This window comes from Lithobates pipiens, unplaced genomic scaffold, assembly GCF_037356315.1.
Source record: "Lithobates pipiens isolate NorthernLeopardFrog02 unplaced genomic scaffold, aLitPip1_a1.2 Scaffold_23, whole genome shotgun sequence".
In the NCBI taxonomy this organism is placed as follows: domain Eukaryota; kingdom Metazoa; phylum Chordata; class Amphibia; order Anura; family Ranidae; genus Lithobates; species Lithobates pipiens.
The window spans coordinates 58597856-58616302 of record NW_027507785.1 but is presented as its reverse complement, the minus strand read 5'-3'; the positions used below and the strand labels follow the sequence as shown (position 1 = coordinate 58616302).

At 43.3% G+C, this 18447-nt stretch overlaps 1 protein-coding gene across 2 annotated transcripts in view; it reads right to left on the bottom strand.

Moving 5' to 3' along the window:
- Window positions 1-18447, bottom strand: part of COL7A1 (collagen type VII alpha 1 chain) — a 294429-nt gene that overhangs the window by 242426 nt on the left and 33556 nt on the right. For both annotated transcript variants that reach the window (XM_077451699.1, XM_077451698.1), the window contains exon 2: window positions 9389-9473. In XM_077451699.1, coding sequence (XP_077307825.1) covers window positions 9389-9464 — 76 coding nt within the window. In that variant the 5' untranslated portion in view covers window positions 9465-9473. The remainder of the gene's footprint in view (window positions 1-9388; window positions 9474-18447) is intronic.

Sequence of the window (18447 nt, the reverse complement as noted above, 5' to 3'; positions counted from 1 at the left end):
TTTTTTTGTGATCCGATGGTGCCACCATTGATTTTCGAAATTCGGCCGACCAAGCCTTCAATTTCACCTCATATTGCTACAGAAAATAATTTTCTTGGCTGGGAATCTTCTTTTCTCTCCATACATTTTCTTTTATCTCCGTACATTTTCTTACGTTTCTCGCACGATTCTCCCATCATTGATTAGAAAATCATTCGTTTTTCTAAAAATTTCCAACATGTCCGATTCCTCAAATTTTATTTCCGCACGAAAATCGGCTGTTGCTGCAGCCCACTAAGGCCCGGTTCACACTGCTGCGGGGGGAGATCCGGATGTGATTCGCACAGCAAATCACATCCGATCTCCGTAGCGATGCGAGTTCAGCCATACAGATAGTATGGCTGAATTCGCATCGCTCCCGCAGCAAACTCGCACGGGACCCTTTTTTGGGTCCGCAACAGAATCGGATCGCATGGGGGTTCACACCATGCGATCCGATTCCTGTGCGAGTCGGCAGATCGCACTGCGATATGCCGACGGATCTGGGGGTGTCATTAACATAACATTGACACTCCCAGCCGTCCGCATAGGGCAGTGTGAACTGCCGGCGGGAGGTGTGCGATGCGGGTAAACGCCGCGGATTCGCGGCGTTCCCGCATCGCTATAGTGTGAACCCGGCCTAATGGTGCGAAAATTCATACGAAAATTCTTAGATACGATTTTTGAAAGAAAATTCTTTCGAAATTTGAACCGTGTATGGCCGGCATTAGTAAACGGTGTTTATTTGAGGGGGGGGGGGGGGGCAGTCAGGTTGGCTATTGTTGCAAATGTGCTTAATTGCAATCTGCATTTCAGGTGCCATTAACAATACATTAACAATACAGTGGCACCCGCATTCACCTGTGGTGTGGTGCCTTCCCTGCACCGCATTTTGGTGTGAACTGGGCCTTACAGGTGGGTATTTAATGCCCTATCACTAGATACCAATATATAAAAAAATTGTATAAATGGGATGGTAATTAAAATCTTTCATACATACAATATACCCACCATACAGTGTTTAAATTTTCAGCAAACCATTAGCTGAATGGGAGCAAAGGTCAGACGCACAATTAGCGATGTAGAATACTATACTTTTTCCTGCCATCCAGCCGTCAACAGTCTCCATGTAGAGTACACATCATCCCTGACAGCCGTCACACATAGCCAGAGGAGACAAGATTATCGCTTTTCTAGGAAACTCCTTCACCCGTATACTCCGTATACTCCGTCTCTCCTCCATCCTGGAGGCCTTGAAGAAACGCTCAGTTTCGGATTCCCCTTACATGTCACTATAAATTCTTCCCTTCACTGGTTTTAAATGTAGAGCTTAAATCATTACACCTCCAGGCCACAAGAAAAATCCAATGGCCAATTCTTTGACTATTTTGAAAAAAATTTCTCTTCCAATATCTAAACCAGTGATTCTCAACCAGGTTTACATGGAACCCTAGGGTTCCCCCCAGAGGTCGCTAGGGGTTCCTTCAGCATTGGGCAATTTCTGCTTCTCAGATAAGTTCCCACTGACACCATTGATCTTTTTAACGATCTGTAAGGAGGTAATTCTTTCCAATGACCACAAGTGTAAGGACCATTCTTCCCACTGACCATCACACTAATGTATCATGAGTTGTAGATTTCTAATTTTTATCAGGGGTTCCCCGAGACCGGAGAACTATTTCAAGGGTTCCTCTGTGTTGAAAAGGTTCCTCCACTCCAAACTCGCTGATCCATGTCTTTATAGACCTTGCTTTGTACACTGGTGCGCAGTCATGTTGGAACAGGAAGGGGCCATCCCCAAACTGTTCACACAAAGTTGGGAGCATGAAATTGTCCAAAATGTCTTGGTATGCTGACGCCTTAAGAGTTCCCTTTACTGGAACTAAAGGGCCAAGCCCAACCCCTGAGAAATGTTTGGACCAGTGCACAAAGCAAGGTCCATAAAGACATGGAAGAGTGAGTTTGGGGTGGAGGATCCTGACTTGCCTGCACAGAGTCCTGCCACCCCAAACTCGCTCATCCATTTCTTTATGGACCATGCTTTGTGCACTGGTCCAAATCATTTGGTGGAGGGGGGATTATGGTGTGGGTTTATTTTTCAAGGGTTGGGCTTGGCCCCTTAGTTCCAGTGAAGGAAACTCTTAAGGCGTCAGCATACCAAGACATTTTGGACAATTTCATCTTCCCAACTTTCTGGGAACAGTTTGGGGATTGCCCCTCCCTGCTCCAACATGACTGCGCACCAGTGCACAACGTAAGGTCCATAAAGACATGGATGAGCAAGTTTGGAGTGGAGAAACTTGAGTGGCCTGCACAGAGTCCTGACCTCAACCCAACAGAATGCCTAATGCCGCGTACACACGATCGGAATTTCTGGAAAGGAAAAAGACAGATGAGAGCTTTTCATCGGAAAATGCGACCGTGTGTATGCTCCATCGGAATTTAGCTGTCCAAATTTCCGCCATCCAAAAATTGATAGCATGTTCTCAATTTTCCCGAAGGAAAAACTTTCTTTCGTTAATTCCGATCGTGTGTATGCAATTCCGACGCGCCAAAAATCACGCATGCTCAGATTCAACTACGAGACGGAAGCTATTGGCTACTGGCTATTGAACTTCCCTTTTCTAGTCCCGTCGTACGTGATGTATGTCATCGCGTTATAAACTATCGGAATTTGATGTGACTGTGTGTATGCAAGACAGCTTGAGCCAAATTCCATCGGAATTCCGTCGGGAAAACCATCAGAACTTTTTCCGACGAGAATTCCGATCGTGTGTACGCGGCATTAGGGAAGAATTAGAGCGGAGACTGCGAACCAGGTCCTCACTTCCAACATTAGTGCCTGACCTCACAAATGCTCTTCTGGAAGAATGGTCAGACATTCCCATAGACCAGTGATGGTGAACCTCGGCACCCCAGATGTTTTGAAACTACATTTCCCATGATTCTCCTGCACTCTGCAGTGTAGTTGAGCATCATGGGAAATGTAGTTCCAAAACATCTGGGGTGCCGAGGTTCGCCATCACTGCCATAGACACACTCCTAAACCTTGTGGACGGTCTTCCCAGAAGAGTTGAAGCTGTTATAGCTGCAAAGGGTGGGCCAACTCAATATTGAACCCTATGGACTAAGACTGGGATGTCATTAGCCTCCCTGGCGGTATGATTATTTCAGATTTTAGGTGCTGAAAGCTGTACCATTATTTTGCATGGAAATTTGGTGTTTTATATTGTAGGTCTGTAATTCTTAGAAATAATTCACTTAAATCCGTCCAAACCAGAGTCTAATAGACACCCCGGGTATGATAAAATTTGAAATATGAAATCATAAATTATAATATAATATAATATATATATATATATATATATATATATATATATATATATATATATATATATATATAATAAATATAAATAATTATAACAAATAATAATATAATAATAATAAAAATTATTCAATAATGTAATCAAATCAAAAACACTGAAATATGCTGAGTTTCAGAATTGTCGCTGTCATTACTTTTAGTGTTTGATGACGAATTTCCCCACAAATTACTTTCGCTCAATTCTGCGAGTGATTCTAATTTATTATCGCTGTTTTCTAGCTGGTCTATAACCACTTTTGATGTAAAGGGACATTTTTTGGTTGCTATGGACAATCTCCAGTTTCCTGGCATAAAGAACAGTATTTATAATATACAACTGTATGCAGGGCACTGGACAGACCACTAGGGACAAAGGGGATGTGTAATTATTTGATACAGTACTGTAATCTGTAAGATTACAGTATACTGTATCTATACTGTGTTTTTTACTTTTTGAATTTGGCGCCGAACTCCGTCCACGTGCGTCACAACGCTCGCAGGGAACGGAGCTCGGCACTGTGAGCCCTTGTACACACGGTCGGACATTCCGACAACCAAATCTGTTGGATTTTGTCCGACGGATTTTGTCCGAAACTGTTGCATACACACGATCGGACAAAGTTGACGGAAAATCCGATCGTTCAGAACGTGATGACGTTATTTCGTTACGACGGGACTACGTTCAGGCTAGTAGCCAATAGCTTTGATGTAGGAATTTGATCTGAGCATGCGTGGCACTTTGTCCGATCGGAATTCTCTACACATGATCGGAGTATGTCCGATATGAGCATTTTGTCTGAAAATTTTACCAACAAGTTGGAAAACTTGGTCCGTCGGATACTCCGACGGAAACAGTCTGATGTAGACCACACACAGTCGGAATATCCGACAAAAAGGTCCGATTGGACACATTCCATCGGAATCTCCGACCGTGTGTACAAGGGCTTTACAGATCGAGCGAGACACGGCGAATGCTGATCACAGCGGGGAGACATCGATGGATCTAGGGGACAAGGTAAGTAACCCCATCCATGGATCCAGCGATGCGATCCCCAGTCTGGCTCGGGAATACCGCTTATGGTAATTAAATCTTACCCCGAGCCAGACTCGGGAATACCGCCAGGGAGGTTAAAGTTCATGTGCGTACTTTTGGTAATATAGTGTATCTGTTGTGTCTCTGGGGCAGAAAGTGTAAGCCTTCCCTACCCAATCAGCAGGTCGGGTCGTATTCTTGATCTAATTGTGCACTGGTAGAAAGGGGTGTCGGGATCACAAGACTGACTGAACAGAATGACAAATCCATTGGCAGTTCCTAACTGTTCTTTAAACTCTTAGCCTGGAGTTTCGTTTATTTGTTGAGGAAGTTTGAGGAGGTTTCTGCATGGGACGAAGAATAAAACCACAAACTGGCTCTGGGGGATGAAAATTCACAATCTAGTGGAACATATTTCTCTCTGTGAGCTCTGAGGGGCCATGAAAAGGTTCCATTACCTCCCAAACTGCTTCAGAAGGGCCATAGAACTTTACAGAGCGAGAATGATAGCAGAAAACTCCAATCCGTACTAAGAGAAAAGAAACTCAGAAATCACAAACCAATCCCATTAGGTGTATAGAGTCAGTGATTGCTGCAAGCTGTTTTCCACGCAGATATATCTCTATCAAAAAGATCAAAACTCATTGCATAGATTAATGAATCATCTCTTTTCTCCCAAAAGGAGCTCAGAAATACATTTTTCAAAAGGTAATTCCCTATTGGTTGTGAGGGGCTATTATACTTTACACACAAGACTTAAAGTGACAGTAAACAATATCCTTATTCTCCAAAATATCCCATACACGTTCACTACTTAATGGCCCTGTAGTAATCAATTTTTAGTGAAATGGCTGGATGGCTACATTCCTACATACATCAGGACTAAGGCAGGGTGGCTACATTCCTACATACAGTGAAACTAAGGCAGGGTGGCTACATTCCTATATACAGCGGAACTAAGGCAGGGTGATTATACTCCTACATACAGCAAGACTAAGGCAGGGTGGCTATCTTCCTATATACAGCGAGTCTAAGGCAGGATGGCTACATTCCTACATACAGTGGGACTAAGGCAGGATAGCAACATTCCTACATACAGTAGGACTAAGGCAGGGTGCCTACATTCCTACATACAGCAGGACTAAGACATGGTGGCTACGTTCCTATATACAGTGGGACTAAGGCAGGGTGGCTACATTCCTAAATACACTGGGACTAAAGCAGGATGGCTACATTCCTACATACAGTGGGAATGAGGCAGGGTGCCAACATTTCTACATACAGTGGAACTAAGGCAGGATGGCTACATTTCTATATACAGCGGAACTAAGGCAGGATGGCTACATTCCTACATACAGCAAGACTAAGGCAGGGTTGCTATCTTCCTATATACAGCGAGTCTAAGGCAGGGTGGCTACATTCCTACATACAGCAAGACTAAGGCAGGGTGGCTATCTTCCTATATACAGCAAAACTAAGGCAGGGTGGCTACATTCCTACATACAGTGGGACTAAGGCAGGATAGCAACATTCCTACATACAGTAGGACTAAGGCAGGGTGCCTACATTCCTACATACAGCAGGACTAAGGCATGGTGGCTACATTCCTATATACAGCGGGACTAAGGCAGGGTGGCTACATTCCTACATACACTGGGACTAAGACCAAGGAGTACAAATGTAGCCACCCTCTAACATAAATGGTCTTGCAGCCTGCTGGGACATGTGATGTTCCCTAAGAGGCTGCAGGATGTAGGAAAGAATGAGCTGGTGATGCCATGTTGGATGCGGGTTCCAGCTGTGGCTTCTTCAGGAACCACTGCTTGCTTCCTACAAGCACATGGCTCAATCCATAAATCTTCCTGCAGCCTCCTGGGACATGTGATGTGCCCTAGGAGGTTGCAGGAGGGGATGATCTGGTGATGCCATGCTGGATGTGGGTTTCAGCTGTGGCTTCTTGAGGAACCACTGCTTGTTTCATAAATGGTCCCACATCCTCTTGGGACATGTGATGTGCCCTAGAAGGCTGCAGGAGGGGATGAGAGGGGGCAAGCAAGAGACATTATCCCCACCTTGGTGCAGACTTAAAAATTGGGAGTGGTTTCCAATAAAAATCCGTATTCACCCCACCTTCCCCCCTCCAACAAAAACTGTTCCAGGCTGGGGGAGGGAGCAGACCAACAGGTTCACTTTTTGAGCCATTTAAAGGGTCTAGAGAGGAATGAAATTGAGAGTTTTTATTGCCCAGAGATTTCCACAAAATGTTGCCATCTTTGGTAAAGCTAAGTCTTGCGTCATCAACCTCATTTTTTTATATTGTGTTACAAAAAAAAACAGAAAAAAGTAATAAAAGGAATTTAAAAAAGAACCGTGTTTATAGTTCATTCTTGCCAGCTCATCTTCTGACATCATTTGGGGATTTTGACATTTCATAAATTCTTTTCTTTTTTTTTTGACAGGGAAAGAGGAAAAATATGTGACATGTGCACGCACTAACGTAAAACTGTCAGCTGCTGTCTCCCTTAGGCGAAGGCCTACTCTGCCTAAAGCTGAAGATGTTCATGCAAAGCCAACTACAAAACTACATTCTAAAACTTAATTGAAAGTGGTTGGTCACATACAGTACTTTGCAATCAAGTTGCTACCTATCAGCTCTGAAACAAAATGTTTTCTGTTTTCATGTTATAAAATTATAGAAGGAGGGCTTGAAATTGATTAAAATGCCTTTTCAGTGGCATTAAGGGGTGCTTTGATTGATTTTTACCCATTTGATCCTGGGAACAATGACATGATTGTGATTGAAAGCTGATCTGAGAGCCACCCAATTGCCATATACAGTAATACCTTGGATTGCGAGCGTGATTCGTATCAGAAACATGCTTGTAAGCCAAAGCACTCGTATATCAAAGCGAAAATCCCCATAAGAAATAATGGAAACTCAGGTGATTCGTTCCACAACCACTACTAGGTGTATGCAGTACTGTATGTGGCCAGGGGTGAGGAGGGGGGCGCTGGTGGCTCCCAGCGCTTCCTGAACAACTCGGAGACACTCAGGAACTGTTGACACTTCCGGATGCTCCGACGCATTTCAGGCCCGCCCCACCCAGCTGGGAGTGTCTCCAAGTTCTCCAGGAAGCGCTGGGAGCCACCAGTGACCCCGGACCCCTGGACACATGCAGTACTGCATACACCAGTGGCTTTACTACATGGACTGTACTGCTTGTATATTAAGTCAAAAAAATGTTGCTCGACTTTCAAAATGCTTGTATACCACGTTACTCACAAACTGAGGTATTAATTGCCAAGTGTTATTCAACCTTTGGTTGAGGTTTTAGGTAATAAATGAGGCATGAACCACATGAGGCGTTATTTCAATGAGGCAAATAATAGATACAATATATGCATATTAATAAATACTGTACATCATAAATATGAATAAATAAATACATGAATAAATATTAAATAAATTAATAAATTAAATAATCTTTTAAATAATATCAATAATAATAATAATAGACTATTATTATTATTGCTATTGTTATTATTATTATTATTATTATTATTATATAAATGATGTGTTATATTATAATATGTTAATTATAATAACAATTTTAAAAATGAATTATGAATTAATTAATAAAACATTTAATAATTATAATGCATCAAATAATTAATTGATTAAATGACATTAATAATAATAATAAATATTAATAAATACAAATACAAATAATAAATGCTATAAACAAATAAAATAAATGAGGCAATTATAACTGTGGCAGGAACCTCATGGGGCATTCAGCCACCAATAAATAGGGGTTGATTTACTAAAGGCAAATAGACTGTGCACTCTGCAAGTGACTTTGCTCCAGAGCTTAGTGAATGAGGTAAATCTTCACTTGGCAAAGTATACCCAATCACATGCAAGGAAAATAAAATAAAAACAGCAAGTTTGCTTGCACATGATTGGATGATGGAAGTCAGCAGAGCTTCTGCTCATTTACTAAGCTCTGGAGCAACTGTACTTGCAGAGTGCACAGTCTCTTTGCCTTTAGTAAATTCAAACCAGTGGGGGGTTATTTACGAAAGGCAAATGCGCTTTGCACTACAAGTGCACTTGGAAGTGCAGTTGCTGTAGACCTGAGGGGAAGATCTGAAATGAGGGGAAGCTCTGCTGATTTTATCATCCAATCATATATAAGCAAAAATTTCCTTACATGTCCCCCTCGATCTACAGCGACTGAAATTCCAAGTGTACTTGCAGTGCAAAATGGATTTGCCTTTAGTAAATAACCCCAATGTGTTGCATTAATGTGATGCACATCTCCCTATAACATAATGGTGGCCATATATGTAGGCTGGGTTCACACTTATATTTCAATGGAGCCGGTTCACACCCCTCCGTGACGGCTGCGGTCTGTATTGCAGAATGATCTTGTGCGTCTTTGGCTCCAAATCAGGTGCAAATTCAGAAATTCGGACCTGATTTGCACCTGAATCATTGTACAGGGACGCACGGGAGAAGTGCGAACCCAGCCTTACAATGTCTATTGGACAAAATCAATGAATTGCAAGTGCAATTGAAGGTGCACTGAAAGAGCACTTGGAAGTGCAGTCGCTCTAAATCTGGTAGATCTAAAATGAGGGGAAGCTCTGCTGATTTTATCATCCAATCATGAGCAAGCTAAAATGCTGCTTTTTATTTTCCTTTGCATGTCCCCCCCATATCTACAGCGGCTTTACTTTCAAGTGCACTTGCAGCGCAAAGTGGATTTTCCTTTAGTAAATAACCCCCTAAGCTTCTAGTCTGTGAGCTGCATACATTTTTTTTTTTATCCTTGTGCTAAGGTGAATATATAAATGTCACTGTATATTTCCTAAAAAAAAAGCTGTGCTCCTTCTTTGACATGCTGAACCCTTTTGGACCCAGTAGTAATATTTTATTTTAGAAACCAGTCATTTGTAGTATTGCTTACCTTGCTGTGCAGACCCTTTTTTTGGGAAAAATATTAATACTTGCAGAGCCACGAAAAAGGCGGATGACCCTATCATCTTCTAGTCCTGCAGAAAAACCAAAGAAGAACGTAAAAATAGTTATTCCAAAAAGCGGCGATATCATTTTATCTTGTATGATAGAAAAATACACTCTAAAACATTCCACCATAGTACAACTGTGGCAGCAAAATGAAATCGCCAAAATGTTTAAATCTGAACCCCAGGTACACATAACAAGACACAAATTAATGCAACGCTGTATTTAATAACCCCTTGCCTACTAGGGCATTTTTTTATTTTTTTTCATATACATATTAAAATCTTCATTTTTTTATTTTTTTTGTTGCTAGAAAATTACTTAGAACCCCTGCACATTTATATATTTTCTAAAAGCAGAGGCCCTAGAGAATAAAATGGATTTTGAATTTTGAATTTTTTTTATCTCACAGGGTATTTATGCCTTTTAAAATATTCTTTTTTTTTTTTTGCTAGAAAATTACTTAGAACCCCTACACATTTATATATTTTCTAAAAGCAGAGGCCCTAGAGCAGTGATGGCGAACCTTGGCACCCCAGATGTTTTAGAACTACATTTCCCATGATGCTCATGCACTCTGCAGTGTAGTGGAGCATCATGGGAAATGTAGTTCCAAAACATCTGGAGTGCCAAGGTTCGCCATCACTGCCCTAGAGAATAAAATGGTGGCTTTTGAATTTTTTTTTATCTCACACGGTATTTATGCCTTTTAAAATATTCCTTTTTTTTTTTTTTGCAGTTTCCTACCTTTTTTATTCTAAAGGAGTAGCTGATTATTTGTGTCCACGTGCATAGTGACTCTGTATGGGAGTGGTTTTATAATTATCAGTTAGCTGCTGCACCTGCAGGGCTCAAATGAGGAAAGTGGCAGGGTCTTTTAATTTTTGTTGATGGGAATGCCAAAAATCTGACTTGTATTTTAGTGCAGACTTCTGGCAAAATCAGTGAGCCAATCACACAGCAGGAAATTACATTTTCAGGGGGCATTCTGTATACCATCTGCGTACAGAACGCCTCCAGGTAGCCATAATACATTTACAGAATATCACAGCGCTGCAGTTAGAAAGGGAAAGGTAATTTTTTTTTTTTTTTTTTATTTAAATTCTTTATTTCTTTGCAGGAATACAAAACAAAAGTTATTAGTTAGGGAAAGGTAATTTTTAATAAAATTTAAATACAATATGACTTGAGTCACAAATGTATACAGTACACTATATTATTATTTTTTTATTATTTGCTTTTTTTTTTTTCCACAAAAGTGGAGTTACCCTTTAAAAAAAATATATGACATGTATAATTGTAAAACAGGCCATTTTGAAATATAATGTTTTTAAAACAACCTTCCTGTTTCAATTTTCAGCCTCTACAATTTTCTACTATCATCATCATTTTAAATGTCATGTTCCTCATTGTTCTGTTTTCATAATTGAACTGTATCTTCCTTTTCTTTTTGGTGCCAATTCAATAAAGAATTGTTTTTAAAATAAATCAAACTTCCTTGTAATATGAAAATTTGAGTTTTCTGCAAACAATCATGGATGGAAAGCCCCAAGATATCCTATATCCTGTTTATGTGAAATTTTGAAGCATCCTTTTACATTAGGAGTTCCTGAGATACTTCCTTAGAGTGTCTATGGATAAATGGTTACATATGATCATTTGTTTTCATTACAGCACTGGGATTGCTTTGGTGATGATGGTGATGTAAGCAGCCTGCTAGGCAAATTTAGCTTTGCCCCTTTCTGTAACCAAGGGAGCAGTAATTGTTTGTTCTGGCCTGTTCAGGGTCTCACAGGCTGGGAGTTTGATTACTTCTCCCTGCCTCTGGAAGAAGTTTCCAGAGCTTAGGGCAGAAGATTCAAAATGACCAGCCTGGATATTTATTGGGCTCCTGCCTATCCCTGGAGGGAAAGTGTCCAATAGGGGGGCTGGAATGTGGATAACCTGAGACACTGGAGAGCAGGGATCCTTTTCCCAAAGAGGGTTCCAGAGGTGCAGGGGCTCAGGCAGCCCATGGACTACACAACTGCTCCAGAGGAGCCAGGACTGGGGACTTCAATAGACTTTGGTCAAGACTGATTGCAGAACCACACCACATGGGGATCTGATCCAGGGAAGCGCCATCTCACTCACTGGGTTGTGCCCAGAAGCTGGAAGGGGGCAGTTGTTATGGGGAATTGTGAGTAGTGACCTTAAAGTGATGCTAAAGTCTCAGTTTTTTTACTTTAAAAATAATGAACATGTTATACTTACCTGCTCCGTGTAATGGTTTTTCACAGAACAGCCCAGATCCTCCTCTTCTCGTGTCCGTCGCCTGTGATCCTGGCCCCTCCCTCCTGCTGAGTGCCCCCGGGCACCCGAGCCACTGCTCTGTGTGTCCATTCAGACACAGCCAAGACTCTCCTGCAACATTGCTGGATCGAGATGGGGCTCAGGTAAGTATGAGGGGGCTGAGGGGCTGAGGGGGGCTGCAGCACACAGAAGGTTTTTTATCTTAATGCATAGAATGCATTAAGATAAAAAACCTTCTGCCTTTACAAACACTTTAAAGAGGAGCTCCAGTCTCCTGTGTAGCTGCTGACTTTTAATAAAAAGCCACTTACCTGTCTCATGATCCAGTACTGTGTTCCGCCCAGCCGTTTTAACCTTGTGTCCTCCCCGGCGCCAGCATCTTTACTATGGGCACCTGGCCGCGACAGCTTGCAGATGTACAGTGCCCACTGTGCATGTGTGAGCGGTGCTGCGCCGCTCCTGTTTGTGAAATGTAGCTTTTGGGGAGGAGGGAAGTAGAGGGTACTCGTTTTTGACAGGTACCCACTTCCCACTCCAACCACCTAGTTGAACGGAAGCAGAAGTTCTCCTTCCCCCTCCCTCCCACAGTCTTCTGCAACATATGACAGATCCCAGAAGACTGTGGGAGGGAGGGGGGGAAGGGGAACTTCTGCTTCCATTCTCCTAGGTGGCCGGAGTGGAAGAGGGAGTGGGGGCATGTCAAAAATTAAGATATCAGCTTCCCCCCTCCTCCCCAAAAGCTAAATTTTTACAAACAGGAAGCCTTAAAGCGGAACTTCCCCTTTTGGGTGGAGCTTCGCTTTAAGTTGATCTCTGAGACATGCACTGGCACAGGTAACCAGATGCCCAAAAACTTGCCCCATGGTCTTCAGCTATAGGGCCTTGGACTTTTCACCACTAGCTACTACTACTACTAGAAGAGACTGTCCTCCAACTTCTGACTGCCATTGAGCGTTTTTGGAGACTCGCATGCCAAGTTCCCCTCCACTCTTAAAGTTTTGCAAGCAATAAACTTTCAAAAGACATCCCCCTAGACCAGTAGGTTATAACCCTCCCATACTCCATCCAAAATGAAAAAAAAAACAGATGTTATGCCTTTAGTTCACTTGAAAAGCGCCTACAGTAACTGGGAAAATAAGTCATGGGTTTTAAATGGAATACCGGGGCTATGGCTGCACCAATATGCCATAATCCCAGTATTCTTTTTTCAGATGGTAATTCTCTAATCACTAAAATCGTTCCGAGTGGCTGATTAGCCCCTGGATCACTTTTAGGACCAAAACCCCCCCTCTACACACCGCTTTTTGGTGATTCTCAGCCTTACCTGGATGATAAGCGTGCCCTGCAACTGATCTGGCAGTGGTGGCGGCTAACCACAGAGATTACCTCAGCAAAGATGCCCTCTGTGGTCTAGGAAGACCAGAGCGCCGTCATGACCTCACTTCCTGTTCTGGCCTGATGTAAGCAATGCCATTTTTTTTTTTGGAAAGCATTAGATCGATGCTTTTTTTTTATCTCATGCTTTCCATAATACCCTTTTCACGCTGGGGCGCTGTGCAGGCGTTACAGAGCTAAAAATAGCGCCTGCAAAGCGCCCTGAAAGAGCCGCTGCTGTGTCTCCAGCCCCGAGGGCTTTCACACTGGGGCGGTGCGCTGGCAGGATGGTAAAAAAAAGTCCTGCTAGCAGCATCTTTGGAGCGGTGAAAGAGCGGCATGTATACCGCTCCTTCCCATTTAAATTAATGGGGCATCGCGGCTATACCGCCAGCAAAGTGCAGCTGCAGCAGCGCTTTGCGGCGGTTTTAACCCCTTCTTGGCCGCTATCGGGGGGTAAAACCCGGCCCAGCTAGCAGCCGAATACTGCTGCTAAAATGATGGTAAAGCGGCGCTAAAAATAGTGCAGTTTTACCGATGGCACCCGCACCACCCCAATGTGAAAGGGGACTTATAAAAGAAGAGATGTGGGGTCCTATAGACCCAATATCTCTGCATAAAGAGGACCTGTCATGCTTTATTGTTATTGCAAGGGATCTTTACATTTCTTGTGATAGCACTAGAAGTGATCAAAAAAATATTTTAAAAGGGACAGTGTAAAAAGAAAAAAGTAATAAAATAAACAATAACTTTTTTTTTAAGTGCTGAAATTATGGGTGGAAAATTTAACATTCATGCAATCCCACACAAACCCAGGAGAGCATATAAAAACCACGGACCATAAACCGCAATTCTACTGGGATGCTCACAGAATAGTCAAATAAGGCCAATCAGCAGACTGACCACATATACACTATATTACCAAAAGTATTGGGACGCCTGCCTTTACACACACATGAACTTTAATGGCATCCCAGTCTTAGTCCGTAGGGTCCAATATTGAGTTGGCCCACCCTTTGCAGCTATAACAGCTTCAACTCTTCTGGGAAGGCCGTCCACAAGGTTTGGGAGTGTGTCTATGGGAATGTTTGACCATTCTTCCAGAAGCGCATTTGTGAGATCAGGCACTGATATGGACCAGAAGGCCTGGACTAATTCATCACAAATTTGTTCTATCGGGATGATGTCCAGTCATGTTCCTCCACCCCATCCATGTCTTTATGGACCTTGCTTTGTGCACTGGTCCAAATCATTTGGTGGAGGGGGGATTATGGTGTGGGAGTTGATCTTCAGGGGTTGGGCTTGGCCCCTTAGCTCCAGTGAAGGCGTCAGCATACCAAGACATTTTGGACAATTTCATGCTCCTGACTTTATAGGAATGGCCCCTTCCTGGGGATGGCCCCTTCCTGTTCCAACATGACTGCGCACCAGTGCACAAAGCAAGGTCCATAAAGACATGGATCAGCGAGTTTGGGGTGGAGGAACTTGACTGCTCTGCACAGAGTCCTGACCTCAGCCCGATAGAACACCTTTGGGATGAATTAGAGCGCAGACTACGAGCCAGGCCTTCTCGTCCAACATCAGTGCCTGACCTCACAAATGTACTTCTGGAAGAATGGTTAAACATTCCCATAGACACACTCCTAAGCCTTGTGGATAACCTTCTCAGAAGAGTTGAAGCTGTTATAGCTGCAAAGGGTGGGCCAACTCAATATTGAACCCTACAGACTAAGACTGGAATGCCATTAAAGGTCATGTGCGTGTAAAGGCAGGCGTCCCAATACTTTTGGCAATATAGTGTGTGGTAAATGAAAGGTCTACCTTAACCCCCCCTCCCAAAAAAGAGATGCTTTATTTTGTAATATTTAGTTGTACTTTCACCTTGCCGGAGCAGAAGTGTCAGAGAGTCAGGCGTCTCACAATGTGCCTTTAAAGCTGCAGCAGATCCGATATAGCATACCTTATTTCCTGGCTGGAGGACACCAAGCATCATCTAGGCCTTTCCTTCCCAGACTGACTGTCCCTGGCCCACCCCTGTCACTCATTGGATTTCAGTTGTTTCAATCATGGAACCTTGGCATCACATGTGGGCATGCATGCAAATACAGACTGCCTAGGAACGCCCCCCCCCCCCCCCCCTTGACTGGCAGCCACCCATCAGGGCATTTTGATATTTGCATAACACCTCCCAAGAGCCAGCCCACTGCTTTCATCAGGGCCAGGGCTGGGACAGGGGTGGGGACAGCAGAGCAAGGGGGTAGATAATGGACACAGTCATGATCTGCCTGAATTGCATTAAGTAGTGTTTCTCAACCAGAGGGCCATTTGTGTTCTCCCAGGGTGCCACAGGCACATTACCCAGTTTGCCCTAGATCAATGTCATCAATTGCCATGGTGTAGGTTTGCTGGCCACCAGCACCATAACAACCACTGGCAATACATATGTCATCATTTGTTGCTATGATGTTGGTGGGTGGCCCACTAGCAACATGGGAACTCATGATGCCAGTCAAGGACAGGCAGCAATCAGCATTAAAGAGAGGATGGAAGTCTGGCTTCTTTAGACCTGCTCCATCTCCTGCCCTCTGCTGTGCTGCCAGAGCCTAAATGTAGTGCCTTGAAGTGAAGAGGGGACAGTGTGATTGGGGGTCTTTTTGATGGGGGGAGTCTAACGTGATGAGAAGACTTGGTGATGGATGGACTCTGACATTATGGGTGTGGCTCTGACAATATGAAGGGACCTCTGATGGGGTGGGTGGATGTCTTATGTGATGGAGAACCTCTAATGAGAATGGAGGACTCTGATGTGATGGGGGATTTCCTGATGTGAAGGGGACCTCTGATGTGAAGGGAGGACCTATGAAGTGATGGGGGGACCTCTGATGTAATGGAGACCACTCATGTGATAGGGGGACCTCTGCTCTGATGGAGGACCTCTGGTCTGATGGGGATGGGGGCCTCTGATGTGATGGAGAACCTCTGATGTGATGGGGAGACCTCTGATGTGAAGGGAGGACCTCTGATGTGAAGGGAGGACCTCTGATGTGATAGGAGGACCTCTGATGGGATAGGGGGATCTCTGATGTGAAGGAGGACCTCTGATGTGATGGTGGAGGGAATCTGATGTGATGGGGAAACCTCTGATGTAAGGGAGAACCTCTAATGTAATGGAGGAACTCTGATGTAATGGAGAACCTCTGATGTCATCCGGGGAACCTCTGATGTGATGGAGGACCTCTGATGTGAGGGGGACCTTTGATATGATGGGAGAACCTCTGATGTGATGGGAGACCTCTGATGTAATGGAGGACCTCCGATGTGATGGAGGACCTCTACTGTAATGGAGGACCTCCGATGTGATGGAGGACCTCTGATGTGATGGGGGGGCCTCTTATGTGAAGGGAACCTCTTATGTGAAGGGGACCTCTGATGTGATGGAGGACCTCTGATGTGATGGGGGGACTTCTTATGTGAAGGGGACCTCTTAGGTGAAGGGGACCTCTGATGTGATTGAGGACTTTTAATGTAAAGTTAATTTCATTGAGGAGGTTGTGTTCATTGTCCCAGGCTCAGGTTTCCTAATGATAAGTAACATTTAAGTTTTATTAGATTTCAGACTGGGGTGCCGCCAGATTTTGCAAACGTTTAAAGGGTGCCAGGAGTGAAAAAAGGTTGAGAAATGCTGGCATAGAGAAACACAGAGATCCTGTGATGGCATTACTGGGTCCAAAATAAGGTATGTAATGAAATTAGATTTGTATTTTTTTCATTTCACGAACATGTTGGTAAGAGGAAAAGGGAATAACCAGAAAAGTCTAAATATAAGCAGATTAAACTTCAGTTTTAAGGAGATATTGCTTGGCTACATCAGCATTCTTTAGCCAAGTATTATACAAATATTTATCATTGGGTTCACACTGTAGGTCAATCTCAGGAACAACCATAAAAAGGAAATGCTTTTATGACAGCAGAAGTTCGGCGGCCGGGATAATTACTTTTGACTTTCTCAGACCTCCCGTATGGCTAAATAACAATATAAGGTAAGAACAACATTAAAGAGAGTATTAAGGTGGCTATCTGATGCCTCACTCATTGCCTCCAGGCTCCTAACAATCTCTCGAAAACCCATCAGCCTGACAGCCAAGCAGTGGGTGTGATCTATATCTTATTGACATTCACTTGAATATAATGGAATTCTTGGAATTTTTTAAAATTTATAGTGTTCTTGCCTCCATATGTCATTGACTCGGAGTAAAAAGACTCCATGCGTGTCTTAGGGTTTGAGTTTAATGATGATGTGGACAAAAGTGGCACCCAGATGTTGCAGGTTAAGGACCAACTCCAAACAAGATGTTAAGTCACTCCATGAGTTAATAATACGATTCAAGAAATGCCGCAGCTGTACTGAACACATAATATCATAGCTTTTATTTCAAAACGTTAATATTAGTAAAAGTAGAAATGGGTCTGTCTGGTTTCGGCCAGGTGGACCATGTTTTAAGTACCCTTATCCCTGTCAGGATCCTAACGCCCCGGGAGATTCAGGACATGGCCCTCTGTTTCAGAGGGCTTGTGTACCCGTTGCACTTTTTTGTGTTTCGCTCTTCATGTGTGTGCACATTTTTTTGGCACCAGGTGAAGTTTTTGAGTGTGTTTCACACGCCATGGGCTTTCAAAAAAAAAAAAAAGTAGGGCTATTAGAATGTCTCCTAGTAAGACTGCAGCCTCCTGTCAGTTGTTCTATTCTCTACAGCTTGCCATATCTATCTAATGCAAAACATGGGAATGATGGCACAAGAATAAATTCTAGTAGTTGGATAAGACCAGCGAGAGACTTTGATGGGAAGAGTTTAGAATCCTTGGCTGGTCCTCAAGGACCCATGAATAGAAGACTGTGGAGCGCCTGGCCTGCCAGGATTAAAAGAGGAATTCCAAGTATGGTTATATTATACATACCGTATTTATCAGTGTATAACACGTGGCGGCATATAACACGCACGCCAAGTTTAGGAGGGAATGTTAAAGAAAAAAACTTTTAGGAGGGAAGTTTAAGGAAAAAAAACTTACCTTTAAATGCCCATCAATGCAGCATTGTCGGTGTCATTTGCAGCCTTGTCAATCATTTGCAGCCTTGTCAGTCATTTGCAGCCTTGCATTGCAGCCTTGTCAGTCATTTGCAGCCTTGCATTGCAGCCTTGTCAGTTATTTGCAGCCTTGTCAGTGTCTTTTGCAGGCTTGCCGTTTAAAAATGGTACCGCCGAGATACAGAGCGGATGTCCTGTGTATCTCGGCGGCGCTCGGTAGGTCTCCGCTGTTCTCGCCAGCTTTCGGCTATTT